Source organism: Plutella xylostella, chromosome 22, assembly GCF_932276165.1.
Source record: "Plutella xylostella chromosome 22, ilPluXylo3.1, whole genome shotgun sequence".
In the NCBI taxonomy this organism is placed as follows: Eukaryota; Metazoa; Arthropoda; class Insecta; order Lepidoptera; family Plutellidae; genus Plutella; species Plutella xylostella.
In genome coordinates this window covers 9114648-9135966 of record NC_064002.1, presented here as the reverse complement: position 1 = coordinate 9135966, position 21319 = coordinate 9114648, and the positions used below count along the sequence as shown (strand labels likewise).

The 21319-nt window shown below is 38.1% G+C and overlaps 5 protein-coding genes across 5 annotated transcripts in view; 3 read left to right on the top strand and 2 right to left on the bottom strand.

Moving 5' to 3' along the window:
* Positions 1-815: 815 nt before the first annotated feature.
* On the top strand, positions 816-3089 carry LOC105390265 (glucose-induced degradation protein 8 homolog). Its single transcript, XM_011561536.3, has 5 exons — positions 816-1071; positions 1173-1369; positions 1607-1804; positions 2119-2294; positions 2965-3089. The coding sequence occupies exons 1-5, from the start codon at positions 939-941 to the stop codon at positions 2975-2977; spliced, it is 717 nt and encodes a 238-aa protein (XP_011559838.2). The 5' UTR covers positions 816-938; the 3' UTR covers positions 2978-3089.
* A 74-nt stretch (positions 3090-3163) lies between these two features.
* On the bottom strand, positions 3164-7389 carry LOC105389821 (nucleoporin Nup35). Its single transcript, XM_011561006.3, has 4 exons — positions 7103-7389; positions 6573-6989; positions 6288-6471; positions 3164-3468 (listed from the first exon to the last, which is right to left on the bottom strand). Exons 1-4 carry the CDS (start codon positions 7254-7256, stop codon positions 3357-3359), a joined length of 867 nt encoding a protein of 288 aa, XP_011559308.3. The 5' UTR covers positions 7257-7389; the 3' UTR covers positions 3164-3356.
* Positions 7390-7756: 367 nt separating this feature from the next.
* LOC105389836 lies at positions 7757-13878 on the top strand. The gene is made up of 10 exons (XM_038105723.2): positions 7757-7926; positions 8122-8336; positions 8533-8682; positions 9245-9333; positions 9419-10519; positions 10629-10912; positions 11349-11462; positions 11929-12016; positions 12260-12355; positions 12831-13878. Exons 1-10 carry the CDS (start codon positions 7792-7794, stop codon positions 12941-12943), a joined length of 2385 nt encoding a protein of 794 aa, XP_037961651.2. The 5' UTR covers positions 7757-7791; the 3' UTR covers positions 12944-13878.
* LOC105390268 (ubiquitin-like protein 4A) lies at positions 13876-15108 on the bottom strand. The gene is made up of 2 exons (XM_011561540.3): positions 14878-15108; positions 13876-14773 (listed from the first exon to the last, which is right to left on the bottom strand). Exons 1-2 carry the CDS (start codon positions 14923-14925, stop codon positions 14381-14383), a joined length of 441 nt encoding a protein of 146 aa, XP_011559842.1. The 5' UTR covers positions 14926-15108; the 3' UTR covers positions 13876-14380.
* Positions 15109-15404: 296 nt separating this feature from the next.
* The window catches only part of LOC105389834 (dedicator of cytokinesis protein 3), a 51830-nt gene continuing 45915 nt past the window's right edge, over positions 15405-21319 (top strand). The window contains exons 1-4 of the mRNA XM_048628858.1: positions 15405-15591; positions 15924-16007; positions 16095-16288; positions 20134-20282. Of these exons, the coding sequence (XP_048484815.1) occupies positions 15531-15591; positions 15924-16007; positions 16095-16288; positions 20134-20282 (488 nt within the window). The 5' untranslated portion in view covers positions 15405-15530. The remainder of the gene's footprint in view (positions 15592-15923; positions 16008-16094; positions 16289-20133; positions 20283-21319) is intronic.

Here is a 21319-nt window from a genome sequence, read left to right as displayed (position 1 = left end):
ATTACGTTAAAGCACCGTAAGGGCGCCTTCAAATTAGTCGCGCGACTGCAGCGCTGCTGTCTAAATTCCATATAAATTATTAACGCGCTGCTGCGGCGCTGCGACCACGCATCTTTTAAATTACAAAATTTATATGGATTTTGACAGCAGCGCTGCAGTCGCGCGACAATTAGCGACAAATTTGAAGGCGCCCTTAAGTTATGGTTTCGACAAATTACTTTACGACATCATTATTTGATATTATAGATTACGAGCCGTATCACCGTCAACAGTACACTCCGTTCCGTTCGGTATGGCAAAAATTGGGCACATAATGTGTCATGGACATGGAGGTGTTTTGTATGCTGATGCTGCCATGGCCATGGCTGGCCATTTCACCTGCGTGCCTGTGTTATTTCACTGCGACACTGCAATGTACCATAGAGTTAGTGAGCTATTTAAATTTGTGCAGAGATAGCGTGGTTCAAAAATAGCTCATTCATCATGCATCATTTTATTGTTGGCGACCATATAAAAACGCAGACTCATTGGCGACACTCATTCGTAGGTCACCTATCTACCACGGGAATGATGGGATGTGGTTGGGATAGAGAAGTACTTTAGGTTCCCTGGTTGGCAAAGTGTATAGCGTTCGAATACCTATTAAATATGTAGATACTACTGATAAATCAAACAAGTCTGGCCGAAACACACAACTTTGTTTGATTCCGATAACTTTCGGCCATATGCATACACTTTATTGCTACACAGAGCTTAAAAAGGGGAGCATAGAGCAAGATAGAGGCTTTTATTTTTTTGTGGGGTTGGCAGCACTGACGTTTGACAACATTAACTAACAAACAGCTGAGCTGAGGCTGACACAAAATAAAATACAACACAAAAGTTTTTCTTTACCATCTCAATAATCGCAGTTAAAATTGCCAAATCAGAAACACAAAATGAGTTTCGAAATAGCTACCAATAATTTACATGAGAAACAGGACAAGAAATCATACGACCGCAATAAAAGTGACGATCTACAGATTTCGCGCACAGACATGAACATGTTGATAATGAACTATTTGGTCACAGGTAAGTAGTTGCTTTGTCCTCGTTCTCCTCTAGTTATTTTCACATGAAATTGAACCTTTGCACTTTACACCGTTTGACACGCTCTAAATATTGTATTGCAGAAGGATTCAAAGAAGCAGCATTGAAGTTCCAGCAAGAGGCTGGTCTCCAAGAGCCCGCGCTGTGCAGTTCCCTCGACGAGCGCATCATGATCCGCGAGGCCGTGCAAGGAGGCCGCATCCCCGAGGCCATCTCTATGGTCAACGCTCTGCACCCAGAACTCCTTGACAATGACCGCTACTTGTACTTCCATTTACAGGTATAACAGACTGAATAAGGTTCCTCATGTTATGAATTTGGCGTAATGATGCATCATAATTTCAACTGTGTTATACAGATACAATTAATCAACAAGTTCTGTGAACAAAAGCTTTTTTCCTTTGTCCTTGAAACTCGGTCACACCCACAATTTACTTTCTTTTAAATTCATAATTATGATTTTTAAATAAGCTCACCTAGAATTACTTATTTACTCATGACAATTTAAATTTTTCAGCAACTGCAACTGCTAGAGTTGATAAGAGCTGGCCGCGCTGAGGAAGCCCTGGCTTTTGCAAGTGCCACCCTGGCTGAGGCTGGTGCTGCCGACCGCACCGCACTGACAGAGCTAGAGCGCTCACTCGCTCTCCTTGCATTCCCTGACCCACATGCTTCACCATTTGCTGATCTTCTGCTGCCTTCCCATAGTCAAAAAGTAAGTTTGTATTAGTAATATTATGAATAATAATGTCTTTGGGCTCATTTGAAGTTTATCATTTTATTCATTCAGCAGTAGCAGGCCCTGATGAATGAAGGACTAACTCAGCTTTGTCTTTCCAGTGGGACTTTAACATACCACAGAGCATTCACATGCTTTATTGAGGAACCTCTTAGATTGCTTCCTAAACTAAATAATTCTGTAGAATTTATGTAATAATCATCTTATACTATGTCATCCCATAATCCTAACCACATTGAGTTGCCAAGTTTATGCATGTCAGTTACAAATATTTTTCATGCTTGTTACAGATTGCAAGTGAATTAAATGCTGCTATACTTAAAATGGAGAACCAAGAATACACAAACCCCAAGCTATGCAGCCTGCTCCGCATGATATTATGGTCTCAGAATGAGCTGGACAAACACAATGTTAAATATCCAAAGATGACAGATCTTGCAAATGCAACCATTGAGCACATTCACAAGTAATTAATTGCACTTTGATTTGTATAATGTTAAATTATTTCCCAATTATATTTTACTGAAAATCTATTGAAAAACAGCATAATATAAAGAAGAGCAATAAATAAAATCGGGAGACCAAGTTTAAATGCCACTCCTCTTTTATGGGGCAATTTATCCATGATTCTGTTTGTCCTTTTATTTTTAGTGTATTAATAAAAATAATTTTAACTCTAAAACTATACTATTTATAAGCACCTATTAACCTTCTTTCACTGTTCCTGAGAGGCTTTAAATTTTTTACGTTAGATATTTTTCTAGATTCAGCTGTCAGTTACAAATATCTTTACTTTATTAACTATGTTTGTATATCCTCACAGAGTCTGTAAATAGTTCACCTCAGATTTTTTTACATAATGCCTTTATGTAACTGTAAATCTCTAAGATATTGAGACTACCTATACTTTATATATTTTTACCACATTCACAACTGTCCATTAAGAGTATTATGTGGTTAGCTATGATCTTACATAGGTCGAAAATAAATACAGGCAGTTGCCACGGTAGGACCTTTCCTATCCATTCAAGTACGAAAACAAAAAGTGTATCTGTATCCCCTGAAATGATGTTTTTAAATGTTAAGCTTTAAGGCACTACCATGAAATAATCTTATTCCATCATACTTATTTCCAGGTTGAGAAGGTGAACAGTGACGAGAAATTGTAAACATGGGGATTCTATGTTATTATTAGTAGGTATCAACACTTGTTTTTTGTATTTTTATGTGTAGAAATAAAGTAACTATCGATTTAACTTAACATGTGCCTATCATTTAACCTGCACTTTCGTATAGGTTGGTACTTAAATGTTCATAAATAAACCAAGAAAACAATGCAATCATAATTTGTATATTTTGCTCTTGAAGTAAATGTTTGTATGGACAAAGTCTTATAAAAATTCAATTGAGTAGATTTACATCAATAAATCAATTCATGCACTATATTAATCATCAATTCACACTTGTGATCCAGGTATTTTCTAGCACTTTCATATTGTAGTAATCAATGACTAACGAGGAACTTATGTCACCAGCCGAGGACGTAGTCTAGAGCCTTGGAGATGATGCCGTTGGACCTCTGGGGGAGCGGCGCCGCCGGCAGCGGCGTGGGGCAGAGCGACCTCGCTCCAGTCGTAGGCCTAGAATTAATTATAAACAATATTATAATCATAACCATTTGTGAGAATGCTCTTAGTAACGTCCAGTGATTGGCAACTTGATTGGGCCAATGTAAGCCTTCATCAGATGTTTATCAAAATCAAAAAAAAAAAAAAATCAAAAATGTATTTATTGTTACAAACAAATCATTAACAAAAATGGCAAGGGCCCTTGTACTAGGTGGTAACCTGTATTACTAGGTACCCCGCTCTTTCACCACGACAATAATTATTTTGAAAGTAGCAGTATATTAAAACACTGTACGCTATTAATTTAAGTTTTAGAATAGTAGGTATATATATTATTATAACTATCTGAGTTGGTTAGTAATGTAAAGTGTGTGTGTGTGTGTGTGTGTGCGTGTGTGTGTGTGTGTGTGTGTGTGTGTGTGTGTGTGTGTGTGTGTGTGTGTGTGTATGTGTGTGTGGTGTGTATGTGACAATGGGCTAACATTTTAATTAACAAGATTCTCTGTTTCCTTATAGCTAAATTTTAACAATAGATTAGGTAACTTTCTTTTAATTTCGTTAATAGTCAAAGGATAAATTTGAATTATTTTATTAACTTTATTATAGATTGATGAACACTGGATCATAAACTGTTTTTTGGAAAATTTAGTGTTAAATATGGAAGACCTACAGACAATGTCATTTCTTCTTTTGAGCATATGTTGTTTGTCAAATGGTAAGCTTTTATGTTTTTTTAATATAATATTTAAAATATAGATTTGCCGCGCAGTCAGTAATTTATATGTGTTATGCAATTCATAAGTTGGGAACCGTATCGGCTTAAATTGCATAACTTTTATAAGGGCTCTCTGGGCTCTCTCGATCGTTATAAAATGGGTCTTAGCTGCTCCACCCCACACAGTTATACAGTAACATAAAACTGATTGAGCGAGTGCTTTATAAGTAGTTATTAGAAGTTTAGCATTTGCGACATGTCTTAACTTACTAAACACCCAGATCAGCTTTCTTACCCTATCAGATGTGTTGTTGATATGTGGTTTCCATGTAAGATGCTGATCTAGTGTGACTCCCAAGTATTTAATATTAGTTTCCCTTACGATTTTACTACAGGGGCAATTATTTACGTTAGGGTTTGCACAAGAATGTACTTTAATACTAAACTCAGCATCAGGTAGGGTATTTTTGCGGATCGAAAAAGGTACAAACTTTGTTTTTTTAACGTTCAACGTAAGCAAATTATTTCTTAGCCATTTAGAAACTTTAGTTACTCCGGACTCAGCAATATTCTTTAGGCTGTCCCAGGATTCTTCTTGGAAAATAAGGGCTGTGTCGTCGGCGTAAGTATAAATGTTACAATTTTGGATTTCTAAATTGCAGAGATCGTTAACGTATACTAAAAATAATGTTGGGCCGAGGACACTGCCCTGCGGGACGCCGTACGAGATAATTGTAGAGTCGCTGACGCATTCGCCAAGTTTAAGCTGTTGCTGACGATTTGATAAGTAATCCATGAGAAGCATGTGAGGCAATCCTCTAATACCATAGGCATACAGCTTGTCCATAAGAATGGGAACAGAGACGGTGTCAAAGGCCTTAGCGAGATCTAGGAAGACACCTACACATTTATAGCCTTTATCTAAGTTTTTGCTAATGTCTTCCGTCAATGCTAAAATTGCATCTTCTGTAGAAATTCCATTTTGAAAACCGAACTGATTTTTTGACAATAATTTATTTTTAGTAAGAAATGATTTGAGTCTGTTATTTAAAAGTTTTTCTAATATTTTCGAAAACACAGAAAGTACTGATATAGGCCTATAGTTATTGACTTCGTCTCTGCTTCCACCCTTATGGATTGGAGTAACTATAGCTCTTTTAAATACCGTTGGGAACTGTCCCTTTTCAAAGCAGAGGTTGCATATGTGGCAGATAATTGGAGTGAGTAGGTTTTTGGCTAATTTAATGAACTTGGTAGTTATGTTATCCCATCCTGGTGCTGACTCATTAGAAAGTTTATTAATAATAGTTTCTACTTCTAGGCAATCAACTGTTTGAAGAACAAAGGAGTCGATGGGGGGATTGCGAATAGGGCTGTCTTGTGCTACTGGTGGCGAGGAAGCAATTAACTTTTCAGCAAGGTCTTTACCAATATTAGAGAAATGTTCATTAACGATGTTGGCAGATTTCATTGTGGATGACGAAATGGATTTTAGTTTCTTAGAGTCGTTAGATTTATCCTTATTGAGATTACAGATTGATCTAATTGTGTTCCAAAGTACTTTGGGGTTATTACTAGCATTACTTAGTTTATCCCTTTCGAAGTTATTACGGAGTTTCTTCACTAGCTTATTGCAGAAATTTCTGTAACGTGTATAGGTTATTTTAAGTATTTGGTTGTCAGGATGCTTTTTAACATTGCAGTGTAAATTATCACGATTGTGAATGCAGCGTAACATACCAGGTGTTATCCATGGTTGGATGCAGCGTTTTCTGGAGGGGATATATTTAGTAATTTGATTATTTTTTATTGCTGTGGAAACCAAATCCACTAGCGTCTCCGCAGCTTCATTGGGATCTTTTAATTGAAGTATAGCTGATAGTTTATGTAATCTAGATAAGACAATTGTTATAGTAAACTTTACAGCCACCTGTGGTTGCCAGTCCATTGCTGGACATCATCTTCTGGAAGGCAGCATAGCATAGACAGCTAAGGAGGCATAACACCCTTAGCTTAACCCTCCTCCCTCATCAGTTGAAACTTTAAATATGTATCATCAAACAAACCACATTATTATCTATTATGGCATAGAATTAGAGACAAAACATTATGTTACCTTTCTGGTGATGTAATAATTCCGGGACTAGCAACAGTGATGCGCGGAGGCTCCTGGCACTCCACCACCCCCACCATGACCCCTGGCAGCACCTGCCGCCCGTTCAGCGCCATGGCTCGCTCCTTCTCCGCCCGTGTCGCATATCTTATGTGGGCCCAGTTGCCTTGAGTTGGATATTGCTTATCTGCAATGGATGGTTTGTTGTCATGATTAATTTATTTACTGTAACATGTACTGTACTTAAAATATGATTAACAATTAGAAATAAAGTATTTTAAAATTTACCTAATATGGCACCGCAGTTGCTAAATCTAGCTAAAACAGTATTGGCAGCATTGGGAGGAAAACCAAAAACTGTGATCCAATGTTCATCTTGTTCATGGCAACTTTCCTGCCACGGTGATTGCAGAGACTGGTTGTTCACATATGAGTTCTGAAGTAAAGAATTATTGTTTCCATAACCCATAAAGCTGTGATCTTGGAATGCAGATTTATTCATTGTCTGCTCATTACTCTTGATTGTATCAAACAAGTCTTCTATGGGCGGGCCATTTGGCTTGTTTGAATATGATGATACATTGGGAGATGCAGGAATGTTTGAAAACATATTTTGTTGGTTGTAAATGGCTTGTTGATGCATTGAAAAGTTCTGGCGGTAGTTCTTCTGGTCTGGAGTTGAGGTTTGAGGACTTGTTGGTGAGCCTGAAATTTCATTTAAAAATAGTTGGTTGGTGAGTCATCCTGATTTTTAGGTGTAATTTAAATATATTTTATTCTCAACAATTTCTCTTTTACACCTTTATTTTATAACGTACCAAACGCTAGGCTTCGACCTTTAGTTGGTGATAGACTGTTAGTTCTGGGAGTAGCCGGTGGATTGATTTCTCCCAGAAGAAAAGGTGGCAAATACCCCACATTGGGGCTGCCTGATGGAGAATGTGTTGGACTTCCCAGGGTCATAGGTTCCATTTTATAACTATTTGAGTAACCGGTATCACTTCAGCAAATATGCCAAGTTTTCTGAAACACCGATATAACCTTAAGCTAATTAATTAATATTGACGATATTCACTGGGTGTGACGTATGACAACTGCTTTTTCCCTAAACTTATTATTCAGCCTGTGTCGTGTCCCACTGCTGGGCAAAGGCCTCCTTAGGCCATGCTTTTTCCCTAAACTTATGCTAAATTAAATAAAACGGACTCTAAAGGGCTATTAATTACGGAAAATAAAACAAAACGACATGAAAACGAGAAACGAGTGAAATTTTGAATTTATTTGACTTTGACATTTGTACAGAACACAGAATAAATTTTCTTTTTTTAATTATATCTGTACACACACGCCACCCGCCTGCCCGATGCCCGTGCGTTTTCGATTACTAACCGACGTGTAAAAACCGGCGTGATACTAAATAACCCCTATAAATAAACAGTTTCTTGGTATGCAGTTGGCAGAACTGAGTATTTGTCAAAATAAAATATCAAATCAAAATCAAACAAACATGGATTCTGCATCTGAAGATTCTGATTATTCTAGTTCTTTTACAAAAAGCAAGTTAGATAAATCCTATGCAAATAGTCCTAAGGCAGACTCTGGCCATGGCACCAACATTGTGCATAAACTTTTCAATCGAGAAGTAAGTTTAATATTTTCATTTATGTTATAAATGTTGGCTTGCTTTGCAGTTTTTTTGCCTATTTTTGGATTGTATTTGACCTTACTATTATTTGCTATCGATGCTATTAAACTATCTTCCACTTAATAAGCTGAGCTCCCTATTATTATTTCATACATGCCTTCATTTCAATAATGTAATTTACTATCTTCATAGATATATGGCAGAACAGCAAGGAAGAAACATGAAAAGAGTCCTAAAATGTTTGAACGAATACCTGCTCGTCTGCGGTTTTGTCTGATGGACATAGTGCCGATAAACTACCTAAGAGAACACATCTTCATGGGTTTCTCTCAGTGTGGACAGTTTCTGCTCAGTTTTACCTACAGCTACACCACTCACAATAACTTCAGGGAAAGCTCTAAATTCACGTGAGTATCTACTCATAATAATTATTTTGAAGTACCTAACAATTATGTAAAAATTGGTGTATTGTATGATACATGTTTATGTTATGTCCTGGAGGAATAAAATTGTTTTAGAGGAGGCTCATATCTTTCAGTGTATAATGATAATTAGACTGTGCATGTGTTCTAAGTAACTATGACGATTATTGGCATATTATAGGCTGCATTTCCTGTCATGGGTGCCAGGGCGCATGGTGCAGCCGGTGCACAGCGTGCCTCTGTTCGGAGACGACTGTGTGGACAGCAAGGTCACCATCTCCATGGCTCAGTGGAAACACAACACGGGAGTATTAGTTGTCTATGGCATAGCGTAAGTATCTAATAGTAATTATTAATCTTAAGGGCATTGATTTTGTTTGCTGTTGTTGCTGCCTCAAGGTCTATCCGGATCATCATCATTAGGAACTGCTGGATAGAGTCCTCTCCTAAGATGTGCATAACTCTTGGCCTTCCTCATTCAACAAGGATAATAAAAAAATTATATTATTAATGACTTACCATGCTGAACATGAACGTTTTTGTGCACTCTCATATTATTCTGATTCTTATATCTAAAAAGAAACAAAATATATAAATAGTTCTCAAAATAATATTATAAGAACATTCTTAATTACTTGTAATCCATGAATGTTCATATTATTGGCATAGAAAATTATAAAATGTGGCAGGGCCGTCCCATACATCACACATACATAAAAGCTACATTATTTTGTTACATTATTGGTCCTACATATTAGTAGGTGAGAACAAGATTACATTTAGTTCTTCTCAAGCTATATGTATAGGAACTTTACCCCTACCAGAATAGAGTAGGTATGAAAATCAATAAGTGTTTATATCTCATTACATAGACATACTCATGTTTTTTTCAGAGACTCATGCTCAGAAAGGTCATACCTCAGTGTCATAGGAGTACCTCGCTTAGGTTGTAAGAAATGTGCTGCTCTTACTAAAGATGAAGGTAAATGACTCTTTCTATGGTAGAGTATTATCAATAGATAATATTCATTTTTTTATATACTAAATGACCACATGCTTTCTTTCAGATGATCTTAATTGGGGGAAGAGGTGTTTGGAGCACAACTTTGCCATGCACACAAAGTTCTTTTGTACCTCTGACTCAAGCATGTATGAGCCAGTAGTTCAGTTGGCTTACTCAAATCAAATTATTATTTATACCGACTTTATTCACATATTAGAAATCGATTTAGTTAAACCTGACCAAGATAGACATGAAATGCAATATGAAAACAAATTGACGGTAGAAAAAGAGGAAAGTGTCCACTCATTAGATACAAATCCAGGCACACCGGCTTCAGACGTTTCCGCAGCCTTCCAATCGCCCAAGTATGAGAGTAATGTGGTGCAGAACATCCTGGCAGACTTCTCAGACTTTGAGGAGCCATATCAGCTGTCTAAACCAGTGCAGATCCCGGAGATGATGGGCCAGGAGCTGGTGATCCAGGCGTCTTCCATCTCGCACAATCTGATGGAGGAGTGGGAGGGCCCGTCGCCCTCCATCCGCACGCTGATCAGCCCGCCGCTGCGCTCCCCGCGCCGCCGCCCCGCCGAGAGCATGTCGCGCTTCAACGAGACGCACAGAACCATCGCGGAAAAAGCTTATGAGTTCGTCGAGGAGGCGGAAACGAAATGCGAAAAACTGAGCATGTTCCGCAAACGGAGATTAGCCGACAAAAAGTACGAGTTCTCGGAAGATAACAACGAGAATATAGTGCCGTTCAGAGTGTTGAGGAGTAACAGGAAGTATTTTATTGGGAATAGCGGGAAGGGGCCACAGAAGCGAGCCAAGTCTCCGCCGGTGGAGGTGCTGCGCGCGCACAACCAGATCAGCCCGCGGCCGCACTCGCCCGCGCCCTGCCCGGACCCGCCCGGCGACAAGGGACTGTCCGCCCTAGAGTCAGACCAGAACAGCGAATCCGAGTACCGAGTCATGGAAATGCTGGACGACGGCTCTCTTAAGACGATAGCGGTTCACGACAACACGTCCAAGACGCTGTCCGACTGTCCCGTCAGCCCGCAAGACCCTTACCTGGTGCACTCGGGGAACTCCAAGTGCAGTAAATTCTTCACAAGATATTTTGTTGAAAGCGATGATGAGATCACCTCAATACTCACTGACTCTGAAGGTATATAAGTTTATTCTACTGAATTTTCTATATATATATAGAACACTATACTATACACTTCATAATTTAATACCTTCCATACCTTCTAAAACCTAATCTCTCCCTCCAGACGACTGTATATCAGGCTACCACGTGGCCCTTCACCTGACCGCCCACGGCGCGGGCTACTCGCCTCTACAAGCCGTGGGCTCGGCCGCGTGGGACCGCATCCGACTCAACTCCGACAATCCGCCGCTCACAATACGCGCGCAACAACGCTCACTGGACACGGAGTTGCTGTGCAATGAGGTGTGCGGCCGACTCTGCAAGATCAATGGCAAGAAGTTCATCTACTGTTTCGACTGGGGATGCCATGTCATCGATGTTTGCCAGTCCAGCGGGTGTTTGTCTGGTGTAAGTAGAGAAATCGTATTTTTCTTCATAATTTACAATTCGTATGATCTTTTTGAATTTTTAAACGCATCGTAGCTTAGGCGGTACTCCACCTGTTTCCCGGAATTCAAATCTCTAAATTCCTTATCCCGCCCAGCGAAACATTCGCGTGATGAGCACTTGTGCTTTATTTATCTGTTTTGTTCTTTATTATCTTTCCATGTATTTGTATTTTTTGGGACAGTTCGTGCCAGATCGCTCTCGAACGTCTTTGTCGTTCAGCTTTCAGACGTCCGAAAACGATCTGGCATGAACTGTCCCAAAAGACCGTGCAAACTATCAGTCGCGGTTAGCCGCGTCCACTAGTGTGTCGGCGCCTTTACACTCTGCCCCTAGATATTGATTAGATAGCTGTGCGTGGTATGTCTCCAAATATTAATAACTTTACATTTTGCAGCTATGCGCCATGTGGCTGTGGGCGTCGGACGCGGAGGGCTCGCCGGCGGAGTGCGAGGCGTGCTCGGAGGTGAGCGCCGGCTGCCTGCTGCACCGCCGCCAGTACGCCGCCGAGGTACGTCAGAAAGAAAGAAGAAAGAAAAACTTTATTTGGCTTAGACAGCAATATTAATTTACATATAAACAGAGAGATATAAATATAGGTAATTAATCTAATATACTGGTGATAAAGCACATTTCACTGTTGTGGCCTGCACAGAAACCTGACCCCTCTTAGTGTGCGGGTACAAAACTTGCGACGGTGGAGGAGCGACTACGGGGCGGCGCGACGGCCATGTAATCAAATGCATTAAAAATATAGCGTTGTGTACGGAACGGGCGACGGCGACATTGCTACTGCAAAAGGGTCAGGTTTATTTGCAGCCTACTTCATTGTGTATTATGCGACACTGTGTGTTGCACGTCACTGCGTGTTTACGTGAGTGTCTTGTACGTCACTGCGTGGTTTACGCCACTTTCTGTTGTATGGCATTGTGTGTTGAACTTCACTGATGGTAATGATGTCAATGATATTTTTTCAGTGCCTTTTCACGTGGGACCTAGTCAGTGGCGTCTACAAAACTGAACGAGTTGATATGACAGAAGACCCTTGCCAAGAAGGTTCTAGAGGTAAGACAATTTACACCATAAAATATATGCCTTACAAATATGAAAATACATATATCTGAAAATACTTACTGTGTACATAAAATGTATGAAAGAAGATTTGTTTTTTGCTAATAGTCACATAAATCACTTAATTGCTCCCCTGAGTTGTAGCTTCTAAATGTCTTTACCTCTGTTGCTTCATGTTATACCAATGGTAATTTAATGACATCTACACATATTAACTTTGCAATATGATGTGAACAGTTTCAGGTGCAGACCGCGCGCGAGAGCTAGCCAAGACGCTTGGACCAATCAACATGCCCCCTGGAAATGAAAATAGATTGCTCACCACTCTTACAGGTAATTCGAAAGCATATTTTACAAATAAGTACTAACAAACAATACAGCCTTATGGCCTTGCGCTGTCTCAGTCCTTAACATTGTTCTTACATACATATTTTGTTTTAAAAAATAGTACCTAAAGACTTCCTTCCACCATCTATTTGGAATAAAGATAGCAATCCATAATTTTCTGATGGACCAAGGGTTGAGAATGAAGAGCTCAGTCGCCACCTATCGGCTTACTATACCACATTTGCAACATTGTTTTATTATTTCTATGTTTGCAACACGCTGCCGCTATGTAATCCAGGACAGCTAGCACAGGTCGCAAGACGTGACATAAGTATTGTAACGCATTCACTCACATCGCGCGGCCTCGAGAGCGAGCGCGAAGGAAGACTTTTGTCACGTCTTGACATGCACGTCTTGACCCCCATGCTAAGCTAGCAGAGCGTGACATGGAGTGAGAAGTTAACCGTATGTTTGTTCGCAGGGCGATCTCTGAGAAGACTGACCGATGTAGACAACTGCATTGAAATCACAAAGAACCATCCAGATAGTTCCGAGTCGGAGTCTTCGCCGGACGACGACAGCGACTCCGACTGACTGATTTTAACATAGAACCGCTACGTATTACTGAATCCTCAGACAAATGTCGCATTCTTTCTATGGTGCTTATTTTTAAGTATTAAATTCGTATTTTAGTTTGTTCTTGACATCATAGGTTTTTCTATGAAATGAATTTCTCTCCGTAACTTTCTTTTTTATACATAGATCGCCCTTTCGAGCTATCTTTGTAAGATATCGAAATGCATTTATTATTTTACATTTTGACAAGAATTTTCAGATATTTATTTTAGGTAAATCAGTTCCGAATATGCTTGACGAGTAATAATATTGAATGATCTTAGGCTCATTTGATGGTTGTGACTGTTTGAATCTAAGGTTGGTTTAAAGGAAGTGCCTCGGAAGTGAGAATATATGGATGGGATGGCTTATGGTCATTGGAATCAAAGTAATACTTAATTTTATTATAAAATAAAATACCAACTAAGTTGTGCCATTGTGAGAAGGATCATTTTACAATGTGATCTTTAGTGTATGAAATATACTGAAGGCATTTCGTTAGTCTTTAATTATTGTAAAACGAAACGTAAATGTTGTGATCTTCTAACCTTCTTAATGATACTGAGCAAATACTTTGTACTATGATATTGATGAGAGTGTATGTTTTAATTTCGGCAACCATTAGTACCTATAGTTTGACCAAAAAAGGGAGACTCATGCACATGTATGTCAGTCATAATCTAAAAATACAGATGAAGGAAAGAAAGGAATAATTCTTTCATATTGCCAGTCTCTATCCACAGCACAGTACTGCTGGGGTCAAGCTATAGATAGATATATAATACTATGAGGAAATACTCTTGATGATTCAGACGAAGGCACTGTTAGACTGTACTAGAATGTTTTCAGTCTTGATGTTACTTGCCATTAAAGCTGTAATTAAAGGTAGATATTAAATAAATATTGAAAAGTAATCTTACCAACTTTTATTTATACCCATCACTAAATTAATGAAAATATACAACACCTAGTGATTATTCCTATACAGAATGACCAAAACATAAGCCAATTCATTTTTATTTATACAGCTGAAGTATCTGATAAAGGGAAGTTCATTCACAAAAAGGAATAAGATTTATGAAGTGGAATGAATCCACAATAGTCATATTTAAAATGGTCTAAGAGTCTTAGATATGATCCACCATTGATTGTGAATTTGGTAAGGAGTGAGGAGATATGTATGCAGCAATTATCACACATCTGAATGGACATATTGTTGCAGCTCAGGCTGCTTGCTTGCTTCAACGAGTTTATGTTAAATATAAGTAGTACTATTTATGTATGTCAAAAAATTGCTGAATTAATTCATAAATCGTTATTAAAGGTGATACATTATAATGATTGGACTAAAGAGTTAACAAGATTATTGTTGCAGAAAGTCTGTGTTTCACTTGTATGTTACACTCGGCTTCAGGTTCATATTAGTCTATAAACTTCTTGAACTATTTCACTATCCATGGCGCCACCTTCAGTCACAATGCAGTCTTGAGCAAGTCTGTCGATGTCATCCCATGATAGTTTATTGAACTTTTCTTCAACTACTTTTATTAGCCTTTGAGCTGCACTTGTGGCCTCAGCATCAGACATACCAGCTTTCTTAAAATGTTTTTGAGAAACTTCCAATAGTCCATCTGGTTTCTTCACAACCAAGTTAAGTTTTGTGCCATCTTTTATCGATGGATATGATTGTACTGACTGTTCGTCAGCTAATGTTCTTCCTAAAAGTAACAGTTTTTGTTCTTGGATAGGTATGCCCAATTTAATAGCTATCTCCTTTTTCATTTCAAGTATTACTGTCGTAGGTTGTACCTGAAAAAACATAAATGGTCGTAATTTTGTAAAATTTGATGAATGAAATAGTAAGCATAACAGCCTGTGATGAATTTGAAAGTGAATTCATAAAAATAGCTTACATCTAGACTGCATTCTCCCCCTTGCAACTTCTTAACCACAACTTTCATTTTGTGGGCAATTGTGCCAGTAGCGAATAAATAAACTCTGAAGTTGTTTCTTCCAATACAAATATAGTAGTGATTGTTTAAAAACTACAACTTATATTGAATATTCCAATTTATATTTAGTCAAATAGTTGATTATCAAGTCGAGTCGAGTGGGTATATTTTGGTGACTGACTGACTGATCTTGATCTGTGTTGTTATCTGTCACTGTCAAAATCACAGAGCAACGCTCTGTATTCTAGGGATGGGCTATCGCTATCGGCAGTTTTCTTTATTTGGATTGAAGTACAGTTCATTCCATGTTCACAAAGATCATATTGGAGAGTGGTTAGTGACTGCAAGGGTCTCTTGAGCTTGATCTCAGCACATATAAGCGTAACGTACAATCGCCTTTTCTTAAGCCAACCAGGCGTTTGCGTGCGGTAACACGCGTCATTCTTAAACCAGCCTTGTCTGTGAGGATATTTTTTCGATGGCAACATTGTCTATTAGTTTGTCAATATTTTATTTCGGGATCGGAGTTTATTTTCCTGAAACTGTGTGTTTATTGCGAATAATTAATTAAATATTACCCAAAATGGTTTGAGGAACAACATTTAGTCGCACTAATGACTTTTTCCAAAGAGGGCAAGATGTGGGTCCCATTGAAAACTTGTAAATTAGCAGTCGGTAAGTATTATAATCATAAGTATTCCTTCCAATCATCCACAATATCCTGTTCGGAGGACTTCCAACAGCGGAAATGAAATATATGTCTTGAATTTTAAGTGCTTCTAAACTTTAGGTACACACATAAACCATAAAAGCCCAACATCATAATAAATAATACGATAAGTTCATACCGATAACTTCAAACAAAGGCAGCTGATGTTCACTATAATAATTTCTGCAACTCTACCCAATTGTCCTCCAACCCTCTACGGTGTAGAAATTGGAATCGTAACGGAGCCTAATCTATGTATAATCATTGTATTTGCAAGAATGTTACTCTCTTATTTCAGCTGTTTACAACTGGAAGGGTGATGTTCAATGTGGACTCCCACTAGAAATTGGTGATTCTGTCCAGATATTTGAAGAAAATGGAGGTAAATTAAATATCTTACTCTTATTATAGCATTCAGTCTGATAAATGTACTAGAAACTAATTACTTGTAAATTTATTATATTTGCAGGCTGGTACCGTGGGTTTTGTATAAAGAACCGGTCCTCATGGGGTATATTCCCTACTGGGGTTGTGTCTATACGACCATGCTCTGTAAAGGGCACCGGAGTGAATGCTATTGTAGAGCCAAAAGATGATCCACTAGTGAAGGAGATAGCTAATGTGCTTAGAGAATGGGCTCGGCTATGGAAGAAACTCTATGTGGTGGGTACATTTTTTTTATTCTTGTTAGTAAGTGGCTTTGTTAGTAACTAACACTACAGGTAGAGTTCATGAGTCAAAATACAATAAGGGGCCCTCCATTAATCACGTGAGGTCGTTTTTCTCATTTTTTGACCCCCCCCTCCCCCCTGGTGATATTTGGTGAGGTTTGGGACCAACCCCCCCTCCCCCCCCTGGATCACGTGTATTTTTTTGGAAATCTATGTAAAGGCAATTTTTGACTGGAAAAAATATAGGTCATACTACAAGTTAAAATTTTTGCGCCGTCCAAAATATCGGTTCAGAAATACCTAATTTTTGACAAAAAATTAATACACGTGATGTCTAACGAGAACCCCCCCTCCCCCATCGTGATGTTTCGTGAGGTTTTCAGTACCCCTCCCCCCCTTTGAGCCTCACGTGATTAATGGACGGCCCCTAAAACAGCAAAAGAGAGAGAGAGAGAGAACTCACAAGTATAGGTATTCTAAATGTTCAAGAACTTTATAATGTTTGAACCATCATTAATCAAGTACAAAAGAAAGCTATCCTAGAAAAGCTCCTTTAGTTAAGCAGTTATTTGTGGACAAGAATGGAGGTAACAATCTAGAGTAAACTGTTCAAATAAATCTTACAACTTTACACAAACTTTACCTGAAGAGTAGAAGGGCATAGGATAGGATGTGGGTTTTACTTATACAAATACAACATGATAACAAAATTAAACAGTCAAGTGTAAATTATGATGACTTACTTTAGCCTTATTAACTATGGATGTATATTTGTGTATTTGCTGTACAGTCATACATTTTAAACCTGAAAGGCTTTGTCATAGTTGAATTTAAATAATTTTTACATTTGAATATCCTAAATATGTCTTCTATGTAAATATGTTCATGGATTTGTGAGTCACGTTCAGTTTCTGCAAACTCAGTGGTTATATTCTTTATTTTAAATAGAGTTTGGAATAAGAACACTTGAAAATATCAGCATTTCTTTTTCGATAATCTTAAATAAATGACTAGCTCCCTTATTCATAAAAAAACTTACTGGACGCTTTAGCTATTGAACTGTTTTGTCACTCTCTGTCAAAGAACAAATTGTTCTCTATCAGAGAGTGGAAGCTCGTAAACAAGGACTTTATATAAAAGTCCCCTAAAGCATTACATTCCGCGATACCTTTCACCTCTAAATTATCCAACCACCAGGTTATACCTAGCCACAGAGAAAAAAACTCCTACGTTACAGCCATAACATAATCCATAAATTATTTAATTAAAATCTATAATATTTATTTATTTATTTATTTTCTATGGATAAACAACAGTAATAGACTATAAGTAACTTAAATTTAACATAACAACTATTTTAAGCCTATCACCTTAAAAGTTTATCACTAAAACATTTATCACTAACTAACTAACATAACACTCTGGCGAAAAGTGGGTGCAGCAATGCACCTCTGCCTACCCGGCAAGGGAGTACATTAGTACAAGGCGTGAGTGCATGTTTTTTTTTTTTTTTTTTTTTTTTTAAAACATTTATTTATATTAAAAAGATGTGATACTTAATCTAGAGCTAAAAACAAAATGCTATACCAGTCAAAATCAAACCTAGTAACTACTAAAATTAAAGTTATCTCGCCAAACTATGAGCCATATTATTAATAAGCCTCTTGAATGCTACATTCTTTTTGTTGTAAATGTCTGCTGACAGAAAGTTTTGGTTGTGGGAGTTACAAATTCGGTAGGTAGGCGCGAAATAGGCATTGAAAATAGTAGTAATAGGCATTGAAAACATCGGCCATGCCTACATTACCTATCTAGATCACCTGTACTATTCGTCATAGTTTAGAAATGCCCGTGCAGCGTTTCTAAACGACATGACGTGTATGGCGATCAGCAAACACCTAGATGACAGGAAATGTGTGTTCTGACGCAATTTCACGTTTCCTGCTGTTGAGAAAGAAGGATTTATTGAAGAATATGACTAGAGTTAAGTTTGTAACATGAAAATTATGTTTGAGAATGGATAACATGTAGCTATTTAAAGGATATGTGATGTTATACATAACTAGGTATATCGTGTAAACAGCCTACGAGGTATAGGTATATATAAATGTCTCATAATATTGTCTCATACTTTCTGCTATACTAAGCAAAATTTTGTTCATGTAGGCGCTTACTATAAACTTAAATTAAGTATTTTTGCCTCATTCTGATGATGTACCTATATGTAAATGACTCCATTTTATGTACAAGCTACTTTAGCAATTAAATATGACGATGCTTACTACGGCGGCGGCGGCGGTGCGGTGGTTAGGGTCATGAAAATTATGTTTGAGAATGGATAACATGTAGCTATTTAAAGGATATGTGATGTTATACATAACTAGGTATATCGTGTAAACAGCCTACGAGGTATAGGTATATATAAATGTCTCATAATATTGTCTCATACTTTCTGCTATACTAAGCAAAATTTTGTTCATGTAGGCGCTTACTATAAACTTAAATTAAGTATTTTTGCCTCATTCTGATGATGTACCTATATGTAAATGACTCCATTTTATGTACAAGCTACTTTAGCAATTAAATATGACGATGCTTACTACGGCGGCGGCGGCGGTGCGGTGGTTAGGGTCATAGTTCAATCTACCATTGTATCTCGTGACTATATGAGTCATATGTAGGTGTATGAAAATTATGCGAATTATTCCTAGATAGCAAGTTTTTTTTGTACAAACAATATGCATCTTGGCAACCCGTACAATTTAAGGATTTGCCACATACCTACATTTGCAGTCCCGTCAAAACATATCAGGTATATGGTTGAACCAGACTGCCGACCTAATAACACTAGCATGACAAGTCTGCTTTTGGAGTTCTTGAGTGGAGACCCCGAACAGGCATTTCGCCGTAGTGGCTGGATGAGGAAGGCCGAGGGCAGAGTGTTGTAGCGATTAGTGATTGTTACACATACACTTGTCTCCCAGAAGCAAGGACATAATACTGCTTTACCGAGCACAGAAGGATAGCCTGGGACAGTCGACTTCCTTGTACAGAAAACTGACAAAAAAATATATAATTATAAACAAACAGAAAACCCGACTGCACGCTAAAAAGATGAAAACAAGCCCAATGTTAATGGAAAGTATCGCAGGCGGGGACTAGCAGAGAGTTCACCATTTAGCTGAATGTTACTTAGATAGGTAGACCTTTTGTGGCGGTCAAGTTAGTCCCCGCCTCCGATACTTTCCATTAACATTGGGGCTTGTTTTCATCTTTTTAGCGTGCAGTCGGGTTTTTTGTTTGTTTATAATTATATATTTTTTATTTGTAACTTTTAGTTGTTTTTATTTTATGAAATTTTATGTCAGTGGTCGGGTTTTAGTTTATGAACATTTTTTAATTCAATAATTTTGGTGTTGTAATTTAAATACCTACAATATTCATATTTTTGTAATGTGCTAATCAAGCCATTTCATTTGATACCCATCACGGCATAGTTGGAAAAATATTATTTTTTCGATTATCACTTTATGTCCTCTAGAGGGCGCTTAATACATTTTAATGTAACATCACATAGCCTATAACCATCGCGCAATTAATACGCTTCTAACGATACCTCATACATCAAAATCTATCAAACCGTTTAGGCTACAGGAGGGAACAAAGAAACAGACATACATACAAACATACAATCGAAAAACATTACCCTGCTCCTTCGCAGCCGGGTAAATATCTAGCTTAATCGGTCCAGCCGTTCACGTGTCATGTCATGACCAAGAGAAATCGAGATTAACTTTCATATAAAAACACATTTCTAACGGCCCATTCTGCTTCCAGGAGCGCGAAACCTACCGCTTCAGCGCGGTGGCCAAGGTGATGCGCGAGCTGCTGGCAGGGCGGCGTGCGCTGGTGGCGGGCACGCTGACCCAGGACCAGACCCGGGCGCTGCGCCTGCGCCTCGTGGCCAAGCTGGACTGGGGGAACCGGTGAGTCACACAGCATATTGCACGTTACAGGCTCTGTGGGTCACTTTGCATATTGCACATTACAGGCTATGTGGCCGGTCGGGTGGCCGTGTGTGAGATTATGGAACATATGATTTCATTGTTATAACCTAGGGTTTGCCGCTATGTTTTGGCGGTGCAAGACAAATTCATGATTAAACGCTCCTGAAGTCATGGTAAATACGCTAATGCAGGTCGACACAAGTGAAGCGGACGTCTCTATGATGTTATTCGGATATTACATCGAGAAAGCCTGCATTTATGAAGTTCACTGATGATAATGCTTCCATTATAATTATGCTGTATAGGAATACAATACATATAGGTTGTGTATGCTTTTTTCGGGAATTAATCATCAGTCCATCATAGAGAGAATTAACGTCAATCTCTAATGTTAAGCTCCAATTTCTCCATAGTCGGTTAGATCGTAACCAGGGAAAGCTTGATCAATGGACAACATTTCAAAAAACTAAAGCTGCTATAAATCGAAAACCATTTCGAGATTTAGCTCTCAAGGCCACAAAAAAAATGTTTTTGTATTTTTTGGATGTATCATTTTCGAGAAAATCATAAAATAGTAAAAAAGTGCTGATGACGTCATGCATCAGGTGCGATGCATTTTGATGATCAAAGTCAAAGATTTAAAAACAAAGTAACTTTCACTTTCATTTTTGATTGACGTTGACGTTTTATCGAGTCGTTGTTGTTTATTTGGGTCATTTTCATAAATTCTGTTCTGACACTCTCTCAATATTTTTTTAATTTATCATATAAAATGGTTAGTACTTATTAAGAGATGACCTCTATTTAATATGTAAATAAATAAATAAATAAATATGTGGGGACATCTCACACACGGCCATCCGACCCCAAGCTAGGCAGAACCTGTGTTATGGGTGTCGGACAGCTGATATATCTACACAAATACATAGATAGATAGATACTAAATATAAATATCAACACCCAAGACCCGAGTACAAATATCTGTCTTTAAACAAATATCTGCCCCAGCCGGGAAT

Excerpts from the sequence above, each read along its gene's own strand:
- LOC105390265 (XM_011561536.3), top strand. The coding sequence starts at position 939 with ATGAGTTTCGAAATAGCTACCAATAATTTACATGAGAAACAGGACAAG. Across the intron at positions 1,370-1,606 it reads ACTTGTACTTCCATTTACAG|CAACTGCAACTGCTAGAGTT; the intron begins GTATAACAGACT and ends TAAATTTTTCAG. Across the intron at positions 1,805-2,118 it reads TGCCTTCCCATAGTCAAAAA|ATTGCAAGTGAATTAAATGC; the intron begins GTAAGTTTGTAT and ends TGCTTGTTACAG.
- LOC105389821 (XM_011561006.3), bottom strand. The coding sequence starts at position 7,256 with ATGGAACCTATGACCCTGGGAAGTCCAACACATTCTCCATCAGGCAGC. Across the intron at positions 6,990-7,102 it reads AGGTCGAAGCCTAGCGTTTG|GCTCACCAACAAGTCCTCAA; the intron begins GTACGTTATAAA and ends ATGAAATTTCAG. Across the intron at positions 3,469-6,287 it reads ATTATTACATCACCAGAAAG|GCCTACGACTGGAGCGAGGT; the intron begins GTAACATAATGT and ends AATTAATTCTAG.
- LOC105389836 (XM_038105723.2), top strand. The coding sequence starts at position 7,792 with ATGGATTCTGCATCTGAAGATTCTGATTATTCTAGTTCTTTTACAAAA. Across the intron at positions 7,927-8,121 it reads ATAAACTTTTCAATCGAGAA|ATATATGGCAGAACAGCAAG; the intron begins GTAAGTTTAATA and ends CTATCTTCATAG. Across the intron at positions 12,017-12,259 it reads TTGCCAAGAAGGTTCTAGAG|TTTCAGGTGCAGACCGCGCG; the intron begins GTAAGACAATTT and ends TGATGTGAACAG.
- LOC105390268 (XM_011561540.3), bottom strand. The coding sequence starts at position 14,925 with ATGAAAGTTGTGGTTAAGAAGTTGCAAGGGGGAGAATGCAGTCTAGAT. Across the intron at positions 14,774-14,877 it reads GGGGAGAATGCAGTCTAGAT|GTACAACCTACGACAGTAAT; the intron begins GTAAGCTATTTT and ends ATGTTTTTTCAG.